The sequence below is a fragment of the Condylura cristata genome, unplaced genomic scaffold (genome assembly GCF_000260355.1).
Source record: "Condylura cristata isolate star-nosed mole 26May11 unplaced genomic scaffold, ConCri1.0 scaffold00004, whole genome shotgun sequence".
NCBI classification, from domain to species: Eukaryota; Metazoa; Chordata; class Mammalia; order Eulipotyphla; family Talpidae; genus Condylura; species Condylura cristata.
In genome coordinates this window covers 40,587,278-40,606,555 of record NW_004567105.1, presented here as the reverse complement: position 1 = coordinate 40,606,555, position 19,278 = coordinate 40,587,278, and the positions used below count along the sequence as shown (strand labels likewise).

At 47.3% G+C, this 19,278-nt stretch overlaps 1 protein-coding gene across 1 annotated transcript in view; it reads right to left on the bottom strand.

Annotated features, from left to right (window-relative positions):
• LOC105854737 (SH3 and cysteine-rich domain-containing protein 2-like) overlaps positions 1 to 19,278 on the bottom strand; it is a 103,703-nt gene that overhangs the window by 35,260 nt on the left and 49,165 nt on the right. The window contains exon 4 of the mRNA XM_012735157.1: positions 9,767 to 9,804. Within this exon, the coding sequence (XP_012590611.1) occupies positions 9,767 to 9,804 (38 nt within the window). The remainder of the gene's footprint in view (positions 1 to 9,766; positions 9,805 to 19,278) is intronic.

The following is a 19,278-nucleotide window of genomic DNA, read 5'->3' as shown; positions in this document are numbered from 1 at the left end:
CTATTCCCCATGAAGCCCCAATCTATTTTCCTTTCCACTACTGGGATCTGCACCCCCCCTTTATATCCCTACCAGGTCACCACATACTTTATATAGACAACCATGTGGACAGATTATCTTTATATGGACAAGTTATCTTTGCAAAAGAAGACAGGGATGGGAACTTCACACCTCAGACCCAGATGACAACTCGGTGTGCAATGGAGTCAGGAGAAACAGTAACTGCTCTAAAACTTTAAGACAAATGAGTGTGTGCTTTTGCTTTTCTTTAAGAGAAGAACTTAGAAATTATATGATACCTATGATACCCATGACACTTCTAACACCCTCCTTCTTACTAAAAATCAGAAAGAAAGACAAGGCACAAACACAAACAGTAGTTATTTAAAGGAGAAAACAGTTTATTCCACAAAGGGGGAAAATGAAGGAACTTTCGGCAAACCTGTCTAAGAATGATGCAAAAGATTGTTTGGTTTTTGCCAACTACCTTAGCACCAGGGATTGGCTGACAAGAAAAAAGAAAATGAGAAATTTTAATAATTTGCAATGTATCCAATTTTTTTAAAAAAATGTAATTTAGCCTTACTTTGTACTTACTCTGAGCAGCCACCTAAGCAGCCCCAGTAAGTCCAAATTAGCACCTTGAATGAAGCTAAGCCCTCCACATTTACAACACCCTGCTAACTGCTTTCATTCTTCACCTGGAACCCTTCTTGCAAGCCTAAGAATCACGTGCACTCTCTCCCCACCGGACCAGATGTGGTCCCACTTTCAGGTCTGCCCTCAAATGCCGCCAGTTACTTCCTGCCTCCTCTCCAGAAAGTGAAAGTGGAGTCCTGGCTCTCCCTGGGCGGCAGGAAGTTTTCCAATGAGCCCCACAAGCGTGGGCAATTGCCTCCAAATGCTTTATTAAAGCAAGGGAAAGGACCTAAAAGTCCTTGCATGAGACGCTGAAATCAGAATTGCTATTCCTAGCATATTTTAGCCAAGCAGACATTCTCTCTTCTCCACCAAAAAAAAAAAAACCAGTTGTGAGTTTGTTATCTGCAGGTTATATGTGAGGCAGGCCAGCAGCCCCACTCCTTACAACAGAAGGGCAGCCTGACAGCTCTAGAAAGTTCTTGCGGAAGCGAGGCGTTGAGTGGCTCAGATACGCAGCACCTGAGAAGGCAGAGGTAAATTTTGGCCTCAAAACGCACAAATGTCAACTGTGCCACTGGTCCCAGAAGGCTGACAGAAGGCACCCCATGAGCTATTTCTATGTGTGAAGGAAAATAGAAGGCAGGTTTCCTTAATCCCTGCTCAAAATACACAGCTTTACCAGGGGACAAACAAAGCATATGCTCAAAGTTTTATTTTACAGATTAAAATCTGGAGCTGGAAATTCAAGTGCTTAGTTAACTACTTTCATGCTCCTGCTTAAAAACGTAGCGGAAAGGGAGTGACAGGGCTTTAATATGAAACCTGTATTGGAGAAGTAGCCACATAAAAATAAAACCAGCAACTTAATTGCAAATGTTCTTCAAGTATACAGTAAGCAATTTCCAAAGGACTGGCATACAGCTGCAGCCCAGCAATACTCCCAGGGCACAGGCAGCTGTCAGCCTTGAGGCTGGCTGCCACAGCCCTGGTCCTGACCTCAGCGCTGGCCCATGACCATCAGCAGCTCTGACCAGATGGCTTCCAGGGACACGTGGACCCTCAGGCACTGCCACGAGGCAGAGGGTGTCTGGTGGTGTGTGGAAATGGGTCAAGGTCCCTGCCCTGAGAATGAAGTCTGCAGAGGTCCCCATAGTCCTCCATGTCATCCTCTCTGAAGGGGAAGAAGGAAACAATGGCATCGGTAGCAGGAAGACAGCAGAGAGTATCGGCAGAGGTAAGGTGGCCTCAGGAAACAAGATGTGGCTTGTATGTAACCTCCCCTCGTGGAAAGAATGTAGAGTCCTAGCCACCAGCACAATACCCCTGGGAAGTCCCTGTAATCTACAGAGCTCATACTGCCAGGTGCAGAACAGACCGCGTCCACACAGACCAGCCACATTAAGGATCTGGCTGGTAACATAAGAAGGAACACAGCTGCGTGCCTAGAAAGTGAGGAAAGTCCCCAACAGGCATAAGGAGCCACATTTCACAGCCACCCGAGACCTGGCAGGCCAGCTCCATGCCTGGAATACCTGGTGTCCACCAAGGCTGAGCACTGGAAAGGGTGGACCTTGGAGTTACAAGAAAGGAAAGAAAAGGCAAGCAAATGCCCATGAATAACAACTCTGAACTTCAGAAAGAAGAGTTGGAGTCACAGAGAAGAGGACGGATACAGAAGTGGCAGATGTCCTGGATGCAGGGAGGTCACTGGGTGGTATGCAGGGCTGTCCACCCTCTGGAAAGCTGCTCAGGCCAAGAGCCCCGCTCCCTCCGCCCCTTCCCAAGCCTCGGCAGCTGGCTTGCTTGAACAGGCCCAGGCTCTCCCACATGGACAATTTCAGGTTTTTGAGGCTCCATACAGAAAGAACTGCATTTGATCATCTCATAACTCTACTTTGCACAGATAATAAACTGGAACTAATGAGCGAAAAACATTGCAAACCGTGACTGCCACCATCCCTCTCGCCCAAGTCCTAGGGATGTGGGAGACACAGGCCATTGGCTAACTTGTCACCAGGACAAATTAGGAAGGATCAGGAAGGGCTGATCTTGAAGGAACCTTCCAAAATGTACACAGTCAAATATCTGCTGCTCTGCAAAAGTCACCTTATGACACTGCTTCTATTTCAATAGTTTTGTCATTAATTAAAACAAAATGCTCTTGGAGTTGGTTGGCATCAGGCCTGAGCCCACCCATGAGGTGACAGCTGTGATGGAACCTAAAGAGCCAACCTGTGCAGCATTCACGAGCACAGCTTACACACGACTGAGCAAAAAGCAAGCGTCCCCCCAGTGTGGAGCACAGCACCAAGGAGGGAGCAGAGATGTACCCCCAGCTCTCACAGCATTTCCAAAAACAAATCTGTGAGACCTGAGCAATGACCAGGCTCAACCACCCTACTTCAAAGGACCACAGGCCGACGGGGAATTTGTGACAAGCTGGGTGTGGCAGATCACACAGGCTGGCAAGGGGATCGCGTGGGACAGCGTTTCCCCGGGTTAGAGCAGGGGCAGAAGCGAGAAGAATGCACTTCAGAAGTGGGTTCTAGGACCATGGCAGAAGGCCTGGTCTAAGCTGCAAAGTGCGCTTGGACTCCAGCTTAGTCCCCGCTGTCCTTTTCCAGACTGGATGGCACTGGGGATGAGCTCCCAGGCTCAGCCAAAGCTGGGCATGTGGTGCCCCAAGTGAGTGCAGTACACATTAGGTGCCCATGAAGGCCTACTTTATTAACCAGGCCACAAAGTAGGTGACAACTGGACATTTGGAGAAAACAAGACAGATTTTTAAATCATACAATTTAAAAAATACAATTTAAAAAATAAAATAAGTGTGTTATTTCAAAAGAATATCCCCTTCTGAACTTGGTGGGGGGTGGCGGGGTGGCGCAGACAGAACCAATAATTCCTACATAAATATAGATTAAACTTGGGCCACACTAAAGTGCAAATCAGCCAAGATGACATACAAGACATTCAACTACGCCATCATGAGGCTGTCACCGGCCACATGCCACCCAGGCTGTGCCCACAAGCAGAAGTCCCCAACTGCCAATGTGGAGGTGTTTAGCGAGCGTGAGTCTAAGAGAAGAGGACCCATACAGACGCAGCAGCAGGTAACTGTGGCTCCGTCTCGTCGCTGTCTTTAAGTTCAAGAAGGCTCCCAGACTCATAGTCAGTGTCCCTGTCCTGAGCCAAGGTTATTTTGGATTCAAATACATTAATTCCATATAAAGAAATGGTCATGCCTGTAGGAAATGGTGCCCCCTTTACCAGCTCTACCACACACAGTTACCAGCAGAAAGAGAAATGGGGTGTAGGCCAGACACCTCAGAAAGGCGGCGTGGTGGGAGGGAACAGTCACAGCCAGAACCTACAGCAAACTAAACTGGTGACCCCTGGAGGCATAGGAGTTAAGTCCTAGTGGAATGACCTGAGTTCCATCCCCAGACAGGGAGCTACCCACATAAGGCACAGCAGACCTCTCCTCTTGTCCACTGCTCCCCTCAGGAGTGTAATTTACACTGTGGACTTTAATTAACAATATCTACCCAGGTTCCTGCCTGGTGGCACAACAGGTAAGGACGCAGCACAGCAAGCTGGCTGCATCCACTTTAGTATGAGTTCGATCCCCGCCCCAAAGGTGACCCACATGGTGCTACAGACCTCTCCTGACCCTCCCGCTGCTCCCCTCAGCAGTGTACTTCATCCATCGGCCTGTTCTGCAACCCGCTCGGTCTCTGGTGAACCCTCTCAACACCCCGCTCCTCTAGCTTGTACCCCAGTTCTGTATGCATAAATAAATCATTAAATAATAATAATAATAACCTATCCAAACTTGCTCCCAGTTGTAGCAAATACACTGACCTTATGGTTGGGAGGGGCTTTGTGTGAAGATGTATGAACGTTTGCATTTCCCCTCATCTTTTCTATGACTCTAAAGCACTCTATCATTTTAAGAAACAAATAAAAGTCAGCATCAAACAATAAAGCACAGGCAATGGATCCCCTGTCCAGAAGGAACTCCTGGGTTGATCTCAGATTGGCCCCAGGCTGGACGAGACCTGTGGTCATCTCCCAGGCACCCAGCTCAGGAAATATTTGACTTGGCCGGTTTGAAAATTAACTGGCTCTTCTCTTAGTGCAAGGAGTCGGGAGGAAAGAGGAGGTGAGGACATGTAAACATTTACTGAGGCAGTCAAGAGAGGCCAGTGCCAGCATTTGTAACCCAGGCGGGGACAGGACGCACTCAGGCCCTGTCCCTGGATGGGCTGTGAGGCTCCTTCTAGCACCCACATCAGATATAAGACTTGGGCGGGAAAAGGGCTGCCTCCCAGGAAAAACTGAATGAACAGAAAAGTGCCCAGCCCTTTAAGAATCTTGCCATAATGAAGCTGATTTCTGGTACTTCTGAGCGAGTACTGTAACCCAGCGGATCAAGGTATCCCTGCATCCTGAGTGCTCTGACTCAGCCCTCTTACCCCACGCCCATGGCATGGCTGAGCCATTAAGGAACTGCAGAGGCAGAGGGGAAGTCCCTCGAGCTGGGCGTGGGGGAGGCGGCTCCGCACCTGACAGCAGGGCTGGCTGGCTACTGGGCTTCCAGGCAGTGAGGGCTTTGGAGCCCCTGGGGACACAGACACAAAGATGGGGTGGCACTGGGAGTTCCATGACTGCAGCTTGGCACTCAGCCCCCTTTGACTCTTTTCATAGCAAGCAGGAGGTGCTACAGAGATCCATACTCATGTCCATAACAACGCAGGCCATCTTGGGGCACTGGGAGCTACAAGTAGCAGAAGAGACCCCTTTTCTGCTATCTCCAAGAGGACTGGTCACTCAAGTGGTCACTGAAAGAAAGGGGGTGAGACCTCAGCAATCACAAACTTCAGAGGACCTGAGCAAAGCTCTGGGAGGGGCTGATCATCGGTTCTCTTGTGGGAGCAAGCACAGATTTTGCCCAAGGAGGGCCTGAACCCCACAGCTAAGGGCTGCAATACTTGAGCCCACCATGTTTCAGGGGGCTGGGAGTAAGAGGATTCTGGCAGCAGCAGACACAGGTGAGTCCACACTCAGACCGACAGCAGCCCCCCACTAAAATCTGAAGACCACTAAGCACCATCCAAACCTTGGAATAGCAAAACCTGAATTCTGACACCCGAACCCCTGGACACAGGCCACAAAAGCTGTGTAACAGCAGGCCTGTGTTTTCACCTCCCAGATCTCCATTTACTCATCCAATGAGAGGAGAGAGCTGGTGACAACCCTGGACACAGTGGTCCCAAATAGGAAGCAATGGCTTCCTATGTTTGGAGAGGAGAACCAATCTGAGGCAATTCAGATTGCTGAAGGTAAAAATTAATTACCAGGCATGAAAGTTAATGGTTAAATCAGTTGGGCCCATAGGTACCTCCTGACACCCAGGACAGACATCTGCAGTAGACCTTGGGCCTCACACTCCCATGACAGAGAGGTGCCATCGAGAAGACAGCCAGACTGTCTGCTAGGTCCCTGTGCAGAGCACGGCCAGAATGCAGCACCCAGACAGAGGCAGTGAAGGCAGTAAAAGGGCAGGTCCAGGATGGCTGAGGTTGGAGAGGTTCGGGGTTTCCTGGGACACAGTCCGGGGCCCTCTGATCAGTCTTTTTCAGGGGCAGCATGCTCAGGGCAGACAGCTCTGCTTCCAGTGCAAGGGAGGCAGGCCCCAGTCCCAGCCTGGACAACATGGTGTTCACACCAATGACTCAGGAAGTAGGAGCCAGCGTGGGACAGGACCCAACACCTCTCCCTTCTGAAACCAAGTCTCCACCTCCCGAGCTAAGTGGCACCTCAGTCCTGTTTGTACAGTCAAAGTGCCATCCAGATGCACCCAGAAAGTGGTGAGGAGAGTTGGCTTGGGGATGCATGCTGTGCAGACGAGGAGGGGACACAGGCACCTTCTAAACCAGGGTCCAGGTACTCAGGACACCCTGTGCCCACAAGTTCTGCCCACCCAGTCTAGCCCTATACAGGGCCTCGGGTTTAAAAAATCTACCTGGAGGTGTATATCTACCTGGAGGCGACCTGATGACTACAGGTCATACAGATACGCTCAACTGACCATTCCTCTAAAGCAAGTGCCTCTGGGTAGGACAGACAAGGATGTACGTGCCAGGAGCATCAGTGGCATGATAAGATTATCGTTTAAAGGATGATGCTACTGCTCACCGAAGTTCAATGGAACTTGGGGAACCTGACAAGGAGTCCTGTCCTTTCCCCTTACCCCATGTCAATGCTCCATGGCCTACCCTCCTAAAACAGCTATAATTCTCCTACTTCCTTTTCTCTCCCGTCAATGAGTCAACCAGTAGGCAAGAAAACCCTAGTCACGATGCCTGGACAGCTCAAGTGGCTCCATGAGCAAGCAGTCACCCACAAAGCACAATGTCTGCCATCCCAAGCTTTCCAATATTTATAAACACATTGACTTCCCCAAAACCTAAATAATTCATTTTACCATAATTAACAGCTAACAATAAGCACAGGATCATGGGAAATATCATTCACCCATTTTACGCATGAAAAGGGAGCCCCGTGGTCCTCTCCTGACTCAGTTCCCCTGCCTGAAGGCTCCACAACTCCCAGTCAACGGAGGGGGCCTGTTCGGCCGAGTCAAGAGCCTCTGCTGGCAGCTATGGTGGCAATGGGAGCTGACAATGGCAGTGGGGTTTAATATACCCTAAAATATGCTAACAAGCTCTGTGAATGTGAAAAGCAGAAGGGGTGCGCTGCACAGAAGACACCCACAGAGCATGCCACCCCCAAGTCAGTAAGCTGTCTGACCAGGGAGGCCTCCGGCGAGAGCCTGTGTTCTTTAGCAAATCTTCCCAGCCCCCATGAAATCCGGTGTGCCTGTTTTTAGGGAGCCCGTGCAAGCAGTAACCAAGTACCCAAACATCTGGAGAGTCACAGTCCTCCCAGGAGACAGAGTTGACCCCCAACCTACATCATTTCCAGAAATGGCTGAGAATTTAGCTTTCATATCCCCACAGTGATAGCACGATGGTTTACGAATAAGAGGCTTTTTTGTTGCTCCTGCCACTATGATCCACCTTATGGAAAAATATGAATAGTGATCTATTCCCCCCACCCTGCTCCAGCTGCTATCCAATAAGACTAAAAGTTTTTCCCAGCAAACTGCCAATTCTTGCAGTGTAGAATGGCAGAACCAGTGAGAGGCAGGACTTCTAAAACATCCTTTGCACCAAGGAATTCAATCCCCCTAATAGGCAGGGCTGGATCCCCATTAAGAAACAGTGTAAGCACATCGGGCTCAATTCTGTAGCGGCGGGTCAGGGTGGGCTGGGCAGCAGCGTTGGCACAAGGGGAGGCACACACAGGCACATACATACATGTGTGCACATGCACACAGGGGCAGCATCTTTCGGGCACTCTCCCTTGTCTGCCCCACTTGGTACGCAATACAAGCTGTGCACGACAAGACTCACCACAACCACGATGCTCAGGGACTCATCCAAATCACCACAAGGTGATATTTTCCCACTCTCCGCCACATAGAGATCTCTTTAACCCAGTCACTTGGATTAAAAATAGACAGCACATCCGGCCCTCCCTGGTGGCGCAGCGGGTTAAAGCACAGCACTGAAAAATAGACAGCACATCCAAAAACGGAGCAGATCTGTGGGCAGCTCAGACCTAAAATAAAGCTTGACTGCACATCAACTGCCATGAGTCTGGTGAGCGCCTGGCCTCAGTCAGAAAGAGGAAGCCTCCAGAGCAAGACCACAAAGGAGGGCAGGAGTGTACATCACGTGAAGGGTGTACATCATCCTTCTTCCTTCTTGGAAGGAGGAGGCGCAGTTGACAGAGGGCAGGCAGGGTGACCAGCTTGGGCACTGGGGACAGTACCAGCGTGTTCCATGGTCTTCGTAATGAAAAGTTTATTTCCTAAACCATTTAATCTTTTCCTTGAAAAAACAGGGCTGGACTAGCCAATGGTTCTTCCAACTATCTGTGTGTGGCCATAGATGGGGGATGCGACGTGTGCATGTACACGTGTGCGCATGTCTTTGCATGTATGAATGGAGCGTGCACATCCATGAGTGTAAAGTGCATGTACCTGTTTGAGGTACTGTGCACGCATGTCCGCACCTGTGACCATGTTGAGTATGTGTGTACAGTGGAGAGTGTGGGGGAGCCGGTCCCCTGGTTGCACAAGTTGAACATACGCAGGTGAACCACACAGAAACCCACCTCCAGCATGCACTTCCTCTGCTCAGAGCATGAGGGCCGAGGGAAAATTCTCCAAAGTTGCCAGCCAACAGGACCACAGCAACAAAATCGCCAGGCTCTCTAAAACCCCATCTCTCGGGACTCCCCACCACTGGACCACCGACGGGGTATCTGGCAGGAGCCCACTAAGACAGACCAGCCAGTCAGCACAGGCCTGCACCTCCTCTGGTACCGCAACGGTTACCACGTGCCTCCAATAGAGGGCACAGACCCCATGCCCCAGCCCAGGAGAATGCCTGTGACTCCCCACATGCCATTTCCAGGCTCCCACACCCATCTAAGCACAGCAAGGCCCCCAAGATTTCTTGGGGGCCATTTAGCAATGTAACCACCCCAGGGAATGTGCCGACAAATACCAAACCACTATTTCCTAAGGCACTACCCCAGACTCCTTGGATGGGCAGAAAACCCCAACCAATCCATGAAAAACTACCCTGTAAAAGAAGTCAGAAAAAATCCTTAAGACCAGGACTATGCCCTGCACTTCCTAGCTCTACCCTCTCTCTGCCCTGAAAAGCAGCTTGTTGAGTAATTGGAAACAAGGGATCATTTGTCATGGAGAAAGGACTGTGACGCACCAGAACAAAATTACTGAATTCTTATCTGAAACCAAATTCTTCAGTGTTATTTTCTATAATTAAAAACATGGATTTCATAGCTCTTCATCTTATTCCTGGGATGAAAAGTATATACCCTGTGGGAAAGCATCAAGTAGCTACTTCTAAAGAGTTTCATTTCTGGGGCCACAGTCCAAAGCTGTCCCCCTTGTGGTGTGTATCATTTATCGAAGGCCAATTTGACTATTGGCGCCCCCCTGGGAAAGCAATGAGAGCCTTACCTTGGCTTCACATTTCTTGTGGCAAGAATACTTGCAGGCTGGAAGAGAGAGAGAATTGCATGTTAAGCAGGGTCTGCAGTGACAGTTCTGCATCTCCAAATTTTCTTGATCCTTGAAAACATCTGGATTGAAGGAGGTTTTTCACCTACGTCACAATGTCAAGTTGCAACAGAGCAGGGGGTGATGTGACAGCAGCCCAGTCACAAGGTTCTGTGAGTGCCCCTCCTGAGGACATAGGCGAGGACTTCCTGGTGGAAACTTCTGGGGGGCAGAGTTGCAAACAGATCGGTTTCTGGAGAGTACATGCAGCCAAATTGAATCCCTGAAGCAGAAATGTGGTAATTCTAGGCAGTAAAAAGCATCAATATTGGCCTGAAATTATAGCTTGTCCAGAGGAAAGAAGAGAAACTTGAAAATGCGCTGTAAGAATCAGGACTGGAGTCTCCATTAATGAGAAAGTGGCGCATTGAATTCCATACTCCTTCCACTTCCGGATAACCTAAGAACGGCCTGTCAGAGTAAATCCATGTCTAAATTCCTGCGGGATCCTCCCACTGGGGCCATTGTGTGACCAAGAGAAGAGTGTGTCGGTTCTGAGGCCCTAACAATGCAGATTTAGAGCCGGAACCAATGTGATTTCACAGGACTGCCCCTCCAGAGGCTGCAGCTGTGCTGACACCACATAAAAGCCTGTCACCCCTTCCCTACAGCCGCCCGAGGCACGCAGGCCTGCTGGTCAGTGTTTCCAGGCACAGAGGATGGCAGGACAGGGAGATACTGAAGAATAAAGCGACGGCACCAAACCTTCCCATCGTAAGCTCTCATGTTATTTCCCCCACATGAACCCATGGGGACACCTCTGGGATGGGGGAAAGCCTCTGAGGTGGGGTAGATGGGTCCCGGGCTATCTGGTCCTGTCTGGCTGGACCGCCCTAGGCAAGGCACGCCACCTCTCTGAGCCTCTGCCCTCTCCCAGGGTTGTCACGGTGCCCCATGAAATACTAGAGGACCTGCGTGAAAGCACAAAGCACAGGCTTAGTGTTCAGAAGTGGACAGGGCCCTAGGGGAAGGACTTGGAGGTCAGGAGCCAGGCCACAAATTCTGGCTAAGCATTTCAAGATTCAAATTTTTCATTCCCTCTACATTCTTCTCCTTTCTGGGAGCTGGGGATAACTCATGAAAATGTACAGAAGATTCAAGGAGGACAAAACAAAGTGACAGGTCGGGGAAGGGTGGCAGTCACCGGACATAAGGAGAATAGAGCCAGGATATGAACTGGTGCCAGAATTGTCTCCTACGCCTCTGTGGTTTTTCAGATGATTCACAAAGACAAGTGTTTATTCTACATCTTCTACTAGATATACCCACAAAGGTGGTCAGTGATTTTCTAAGCAAGATAGACTTGTCATTGGAACAAATGGCACAGCCAGGCCAGATTGAAAATAGAGACAGGAAAAGAGCCAGGGGCTAGAGGCCATCAGGCAGGAAAGAGCAAGATAAAAGGGAGGGCTGTGGAGAGGCACATGGCTTTGGGGTAAGTGAGAACTAGCAGAAAGCCAGGTGAAGAATTCCTGGCCGCCTAGGGTAGTCCAACCACATCTACTCAACCGACCCCGCAGGTCTGCTCAGCAGCCTGAGACGGGCTCAGTCAATGTGCAGTGGTCAGTCTCCCAGGTGGCATCAGTCATGCACCTGATACTCACATCCCTGTGCCGTCGCCTCCGACAAAGGCTCGGACCTGTCTCCATGATGATGTAGAATGGTGGAAGCACGGCCTGGCGCTTCGCCTGGGGATCACCCCTTCTGAAGGAAGCCAGCTGACCGGTAGTTAAGGCACTGAAGTGGCCCATTGGAGTTGTTTAGCACTCCCCCGCCACAAACAGTCATGTGAGGGTACCATCGTGGAAGCTGGCCCTCCTGCCCCAGCGAGACTTGAGGTGGCGCAACCTCTTAAGAGCCTGAGTCAGAACTGTCCAGCCACAAAATTCCAAAGTCCCTGACCCACAGAAAAGTGAGAAATGACAGGAGCTATTTTCCTGTTAAGGTTCTAACTTAGGGGGCAACTTTTTTTAAAAAAAAAAAAAAGATTTATTTATTTATGCATACAAGATCTGGGGTACAGGCCAGAGGTGGGGGGGGGGTAAGCAGGGTTCACCAGAGACAGAATTGGTAACAGGATAGGCAGATTGACTGAAATGAGGGGAACCATGGGTGGGTCAGAAGAGGTCTGTCATGCCTAGGGGGCAACTTTTTATAAAGCAGCAGATAATTAACACAATAGGTCAAGGGACCCTGAAAGGGCTCTAGTCATGAAGGTGCAACTGATTCATGGTGGGTGATCTACTTGGGCACAGCAATGACACTGGCCATTGCAGGTAAGATCGTCACAACCACAAAGGTCAACTAATCATGAAATCACACACACCACCCACCCAAGTGCTGCGGCTAAGACCCCAAGAGGTAGGTATTGTTTCTGGGGTGAGGGCAGGTGATTTCCAAAGTGCGATAGACTTTACAGCCTATAGCAACAATGTGGGGGGTCCCTGAGTTTTCCTCAGAATGGTGATGCAGCCTGCACTGTGTGGCCTGGGCCTGGGCCTGACGCTTTCCCATGCATGCGCTGCTTTCTACCGTCATTTACTACACTAAGGAGAACTGTAAGGGTGGCTGGGCCAGTCCCAGCCCCAGCTTCTCACCCAGCCACACATGCCTCTCTGACAGATCATAAACAGACAGAGTCCAGCTGGATTCCAGTCCTATCACCTACACAAGAAAGAGCAAGTTCCTCAGCAGGGACCTAACTTCCTCTAGCTCCCCCAGTCTCCCTTCCCCGTATCGGGCAGCCCACTCACCATCCTCACACCCCTCCGTGGCCCTGCTGCTCTGCTGTCTCTGGATCTCAAATTTTTCACACACCTTTGTGTGTCAAGCTGACTTGTTTCTTTCTGAAAAACCGAAGATAAGAGCTCCTCCCTCTGCTTGGTCACCCCCACAGTGGGTGATCTACTTAGGCACAGCAGCAACACGGGCCATTGCCCAAATTTGCTCTGAAAGCCCCTAGGCCCACCTTCCTCTCCAGCACTCATCTCACTGTTCATCACCTCAAAGCCTGATTAGGCTCAGCTCAGGCAGAGAGGGCATCAACAGCTTCCATACAGGACACAAAACAGTCTGGAAAGGCGACAGGAGATCGAGCGCCACCTTATGTGGGCTCAGCTGGGATCAGTTTCCATTGTGCAGGGATGATCAGTTTTCACCATGAAAGAGCCATGGTTCTTCTGCCTGTGTTACCCACTTGGGACAGGATTTGTGAAGTGACCTGAGGTTTCATTCATCAATTCAATTGTGTACTATTACCTGTTGTAGGCTTGCTTTTAGAAGCCCAGATTCAGCAAGGCAGACACATTCGGGATTTACTTACCTAATCAGCCTCTTTCCATGTCATCCCAGGGAGAAGGGGAGCCACAGAAAGTTCCAGAACTTCCCTGATAAAACGCATCCCCAAACCTCACAGGCACAAAGAGAGCAACACAAACACATTTACTTAACCACTATTCTCCCTCATTTTCTACTCTTCACAGAAGCCAAAGCTGCTAGTCTTGTTTTCTTTCTGTTTTATGGAGGTATAATTGAAAAAATTGTATGCATTTAAAGTAGACAACTTGATGATTTGACATATGTCTACATTGTGAAATAGTTACCACATTCAAGTTAATTAACACATCCATCACCTCACAGTTACCTTTGTGTGTGTGTAGTGAGAACAGCTAAGATGTACTCTTAGCAAATGATAAGTATATAATATGGTGTCATTGCCTACAGTCACTATGCTGTATGCTAGATCTCCAGAAGTTGTGTATCTTATAAATGAAAATTTGTTCCCTTTGACCAGCACCTCCCCACCTACCACCCCCTCATTCCCTGGCAACCACAGATGTTCTACTATCTGTCTGTGTTTGCCCAATTTTTTGTTTCTTTAGATTCTGTATATGTGAGACCACAGGTCTCACAGGTTTTCTATGCCTGATATTTTATTTAGCAGAATGTCCTCTGGGTTCATCCATGTTGCTGTAAATGACAAGATTTCCTCCCCTCCTGTGACTGAGCAATATTTCTGTAATAGGTGCATGCACAGCAGGAAACATGAGTGCAGACATCTCTTTCATGTTGATTTTGCTAGGCATATGTAGTCCTATTTCTAATATTTTGAAGACACCCCACACTTTTTTCCAGAAATGACTACACCAATTTACATTCCCATCAACAAAGCATAAGGCTTCCCACTTCTTCAGTTTCTCTTGTGCTTTTTTAATATGAAATGCTTCATTAATTTGTATGTCATCCTTGCACAAGGGCCATGCTAATCATCTCTGTATCATTAAAAATTGAATACGGGCCCTCCCTGGTGGCACAGCGGGTTAAAGCACAGCACTAAGAAGCGTAAGCCACTTCCTCATGAGTTCGATTCCCTCCCGCCTGCCCTGGAGAAGATCTACATGGCGTGGCAGACCTCTCCTGACCCGCCCACTGCTTCCCTCAGCAGTGTACTTCCTTGATCTGCCTGTTCTGCTCCCCATTGTGTCTCTGGTGAAGCCTCTCACCCTCCGCATCTCTGGCCTGTACCCCAGTTCTGTATGAATAAATAAATCTTTAAAAAAAAAATCGAATACGTTTGGGCCCTCCCTGGTGGTGCAGCGGGTTAAAGCACAGCACTAAGAAGCTAAAATCACTTCAGCATAAGTTCTATCCCCACCTGCCCCGGAGGTGACCACACGGCGTGGCAGACCTCTCCTGGCCCGCTGCCACTGCTCCCCTCAGCAGTGTACTTTGTCAGATCTGCCTGTTCTGCTACCCACTCTGTCTCTGGTGAAGCCTCTCTCCGCCCCTGAGCCTCTGGCCTGTACCCCAGTTCTGTACGCACAAATAAATAAATCTTTAAAAAAAAAATTTTGAATACGTTTGGCAAAGTAAACATTCTCTCTCATATTTTTGATAATCGCTGTTTTAACAGGTGTGAAGTGACTCCTCATGATTGGTGATATTGAGCACAGTGTCATGGACTGCATGGCCATCTGGTGCACATGCATGTCTATTCTGATATTCTTCCCATTTTTAATTGAATTATTTGGGGGTTTTACTATTGTGTTTTATGAGTTACTTACATACTTTAGACATTAACCCCTTATCACATCTATGATTTGTAAATATATATTTGATAGGTTTTACTTTGTTGGTTGTTTATGTGCAGAAACTCTATAGTTTATATAATCCTACTTGTTTATTTTTGGTTCTGTATTTGGTTCTGTTAGCTATGTATTTGGCATAAACCACTGCCAAGATCAATGTCAAGAAGCTTTCTCCCTATGTTTTCTTCCAGAATTTTTATGGACTCACGTCTTAGACTCAAGCCTTTGGTAGTTTTTGTGAGTAGTCTAATTTCAGAATTTAGCTTCATTCTCTTCATATGGATAGCAAGTTTTACAAACATTAGTTACAAACATTAGTGAAGAGACAATCCTGTATATTTGTTATAACTTTGTAGTGAATTAGTTAAATGTTTGTTTACGTTGATTTCACTGAAGTGCATTTATGCTAAATAAAATGTCATAAAAATGTCATACCACTTTGATTACTATGGCTTTGTAATATAGCTTGATATCAGGAAGTATGATGTTCAAGATTGCTTTGGCTCTCTACGATTTTGTATGGTTCATATGAATTTGAGAACATTTTTTTCTATTTCTGTGAAAAAATGCCATTGGAATTTTGATAAGAATTGAATTGAGGCCCTCCCTGGTGGCCCTCCCCGTTCTGTATGAGTAAATAAATAAATCTTTAAAAAATAATAATAATTGAATTGAATCTTCAGATAACTTTGGACATTGTAGATATTTTCACAATATGAGGTCTTCTACTCCTGATGTATGTGACATCTTTGTGTCTATCTATGTCTTTTTAAATTTTTTTCATTAGTGTGTACTGGTCTTTCATCTTATTGGTTAAACGTATGCCTAAGTCTTTTATCATTTTTAATGCTACTGTAAATTGGTTTTTTCTTTTAATTTAATTAATGTTTTCAAGTAATTAATTATTAGTACACAGAAACACAAATGATTTTATGTTGCTTTTGTATCCTACAACTTTCTTGAACTCATTTATTAGTCTAAACATTTTGGGTTTGGGGGGGGGTTTCTTTGTTTTTGTTTTGGTGAATTGTAGAATTTTCGATTGCATTTTGTTTTAATTATTTAACTTCAAAAACAGTAGGCAAATTTCAATGTATGAACAGCTCTGAATTACTCAGTTACCAAAAAAATCATTTTTAAAAAATCAACAGCATCATTAGGAGTAGAATACAATGCACGTTCTCAAAAAGACTCATGCCCTACACTACCAGATAAAAATCAAGATGTTAATCCCAACATTTCTGTTCCCATCCCTATGTAGTTGCTGCGTGGTTGTGACTGCCTCCTAAACTATTATTGCTGGTCTTAAATTTAGATGCTATTAAACTTACACATCAGGCAAACATATTCATTGCATGTCCCCAGGATCTCATTACTTCCACTTAAGTGAAAATAACTCCATTAATCCTAGGGGTAAGTATGTCCCTTTCACTTAAAACAAAACAAAACAAAAAACTAAACACTTTAGCTATTACCCATTTCCTTTTGCTCCCTCAGGGTCCCTGTTCAATTTCTTCCTGCTGAAATCATCAGCACACCCTCCAAGTCCAAGGACAGAGCCCCACATCCTGGGCTCAATTTTCTTACGCATAATGGATCATGAAAGGATTAGCAAATGGAGAACAGGGCTGGCTGGCACGCTATCCAGGCTCCAGCTATCACCACGTCTACCACTGCAGTCCAGCCAACACTGCTGAAGACACTGCTGAAACAGAGTAGTTCCCGTCTTTAAACCTTCCTTCTCATGGAATTCTCTCTTACAATTTTCTCACTCCTCAGTGCTAAGCCCATTAATTCTCAAGGCCCACGATCACGAACATTCTTCCTCAAGATTGCTTTGGTTCTCTGGAATATTTTGTGGTACGATACACATTTTAGGACTTTTTTTCTATGTATGTGAAAGTTTTCTGTTTCCAGGATTCTCTCCACATAACCCTCTTGTGACTCTCTGTTCAGTCACCTAGTGTTCTTCTGCTGTAATTGCCCCAAACTGCCCCCATAAAGTATCTTGAGTTCATTTTCTTCTGTATTTTCACATTTCACCAACTGGTTCACATACCTTGTACCACCTCCACACCTATTCATAATTATCCAGGGAGTCAACCTGATTAGCAGAAGATACCTCATATCTTTTTTTTTTTTTAAAGATTTATTTATTTATTCATACAGAACTGGGGTACAGGCCAGAGATGCGGAGGGTGAGAGGATTCACCAGGGACAGAGTGGGGAGCAGAACAGGCAGATTAACGAAGTACACTGCTGAGGGGAGCAGTGGGCGGGTCAGGAGAGATCTGCCACGCCATGTGGATCTCCTCCGGGGCAGGCAGGGATCGAACTCATGAGGAAGTGGCTTAACCTTCTTAGTGCTGTGCTTTAACCTGTTGCGCCACCAGGGAGGGCCTCATATCTTTTAAGAGCCATTGCATACTTGGCACAAAGCAGAGGGATTTTAAGGATCCCTTTTAAGTTGTGTAATATTGTGCTCGCTGCCCACTACCTAATCAGCATTTTGCCGCTTCCTGCTCCCCTAGGTTATATTGAGTTAGCATTGCCTACCATTCCTGTATCCTCAGACCATTCCGCTCAGTCTAAGCCAGTATGACTGGAAGATCCCCCAGATCTCTCAGGGGTTGACAAGATCAAACTGTTTTCATAATTATATTGACACATGCCTTGCCTTTCCTGTTAACACTTGCACTGATGTTGCAAAATACTGCTGGGCAAATTGGCTGGTATCTTCCCACAGGGCAATGACACCAATGTATAACGACAGTCATTCTATTCTTCACCACAAAGTACTTACAGGGAGGAAAATGCCAGTTACATGTAAGAGTGTTCTGAGGGACTGCTGAGAGTATTCATTTTGCTAATTCTTCACCCCTAAGTAAACAACTCTGTGCTATTCCTGTGAGTCCAACAAGGCCATCTGCAGGGGGCACTTTCTGTGTCCTCAGCAGATCCTGCATCTAATGTGCACAACAAGCACATTTCTCATGGCAATTTTCAAATTCACTGCAATAGAAACTGCTCAGAGCATCTGGCTCTGAAGCCTCAACATTGTTACATGTTGTCTTGCTATTTTTTCAAATGTCTCCAGTAGGGTTGGAATCCAGGCCACTGTCTTAACAGACCCATAGCATAGGGCAGGCCTGCCCCTCACCACCTTTCCTGTTCAGCCAGGGTCTTGTTGATCATCTGCCCCTAGCACAAACAAGCACCACATGACAGATTGCTGCCAACTTGCATATCTACCCCAAACCTTCCTCTGTAGTCACCTGGTACAAGTATCCTCTCAAAGACAGATGCTTCCCCCTGTGAGCAACTCAGACAGGTCTCCACGCACACTCTGACACCAGCCTCGCCACTTGCAGCCTTTTTCTCCAGCAGGGCTGGATATGGATACCTGAAGGGATGAAGTCATCATCAAATTCTACAAAACTCCCTATGCCACTTTCTCTCTAGCCTCCCTTTTTTGCTTCCTTCCTCAGCTTTCTTTTTCCTCAGACCCCTGCACAGCTCTTTCTCACATGGCTGTTTTGCTCTGTACCACTGTTCCATTATAGTCTGTTCAGCCTCCTTCACTATCAGCTACAAGGATAGCACACCTCCCAGCAGGATGGCTTCTGATGACCTGACCTACATCCTCCCTGGTTCTACATTCCCCTTGGGGCCAACTGCCCCACAACTCACAACCCTCAATGCTGTCTCAGTGCCACGTGCACCACACCAGTCCCCTCTGCTGGCTTATCTGCAGTGTGACCAGGTAGAATCTGTGCAGGGATTATCAGTGGAAGCTGCTCCATTTAATCCTCCCCAGGGGCCTCAGAAAAACAGGCTCCCAGGGCCCAGAGCTGCAGCAGCAGTGAGGTTTTGAACAGCATGAGAACCACAATCAGACATTCAAGCCTCATTCCTCACCATCATTCCCATCTTTGACTTTCCCTGTCCCTAGTTCCAGAAATAGGGGTGAGAAGGTCTCTTTGTGTAAGCATGATAGCTTCTTAAAAACGTTTTTTCTTCTAAGTTAGCTACCTATAAAGTTCAGGGGCATTAAAATGTAGAAGTTTGACAGTAGGAGGTCAAGAATGAGCAAGAGAAGAAACAGTGAAAGGATTAGCCTGAGTCACTGAAAAGAACTCAAACCTTTCCCCATCATCATTACCGCCACCACCACCAGTCACCATTATCAACACCATTACAGCACCCATTATCAACACCATCACCATCACCACCATCATTGTCACCATTATCAACACCATCACCGCCACCATCATAGTCACCATTATCAACACCATCACTAGCACCATGACCATCAGTCACCATTAT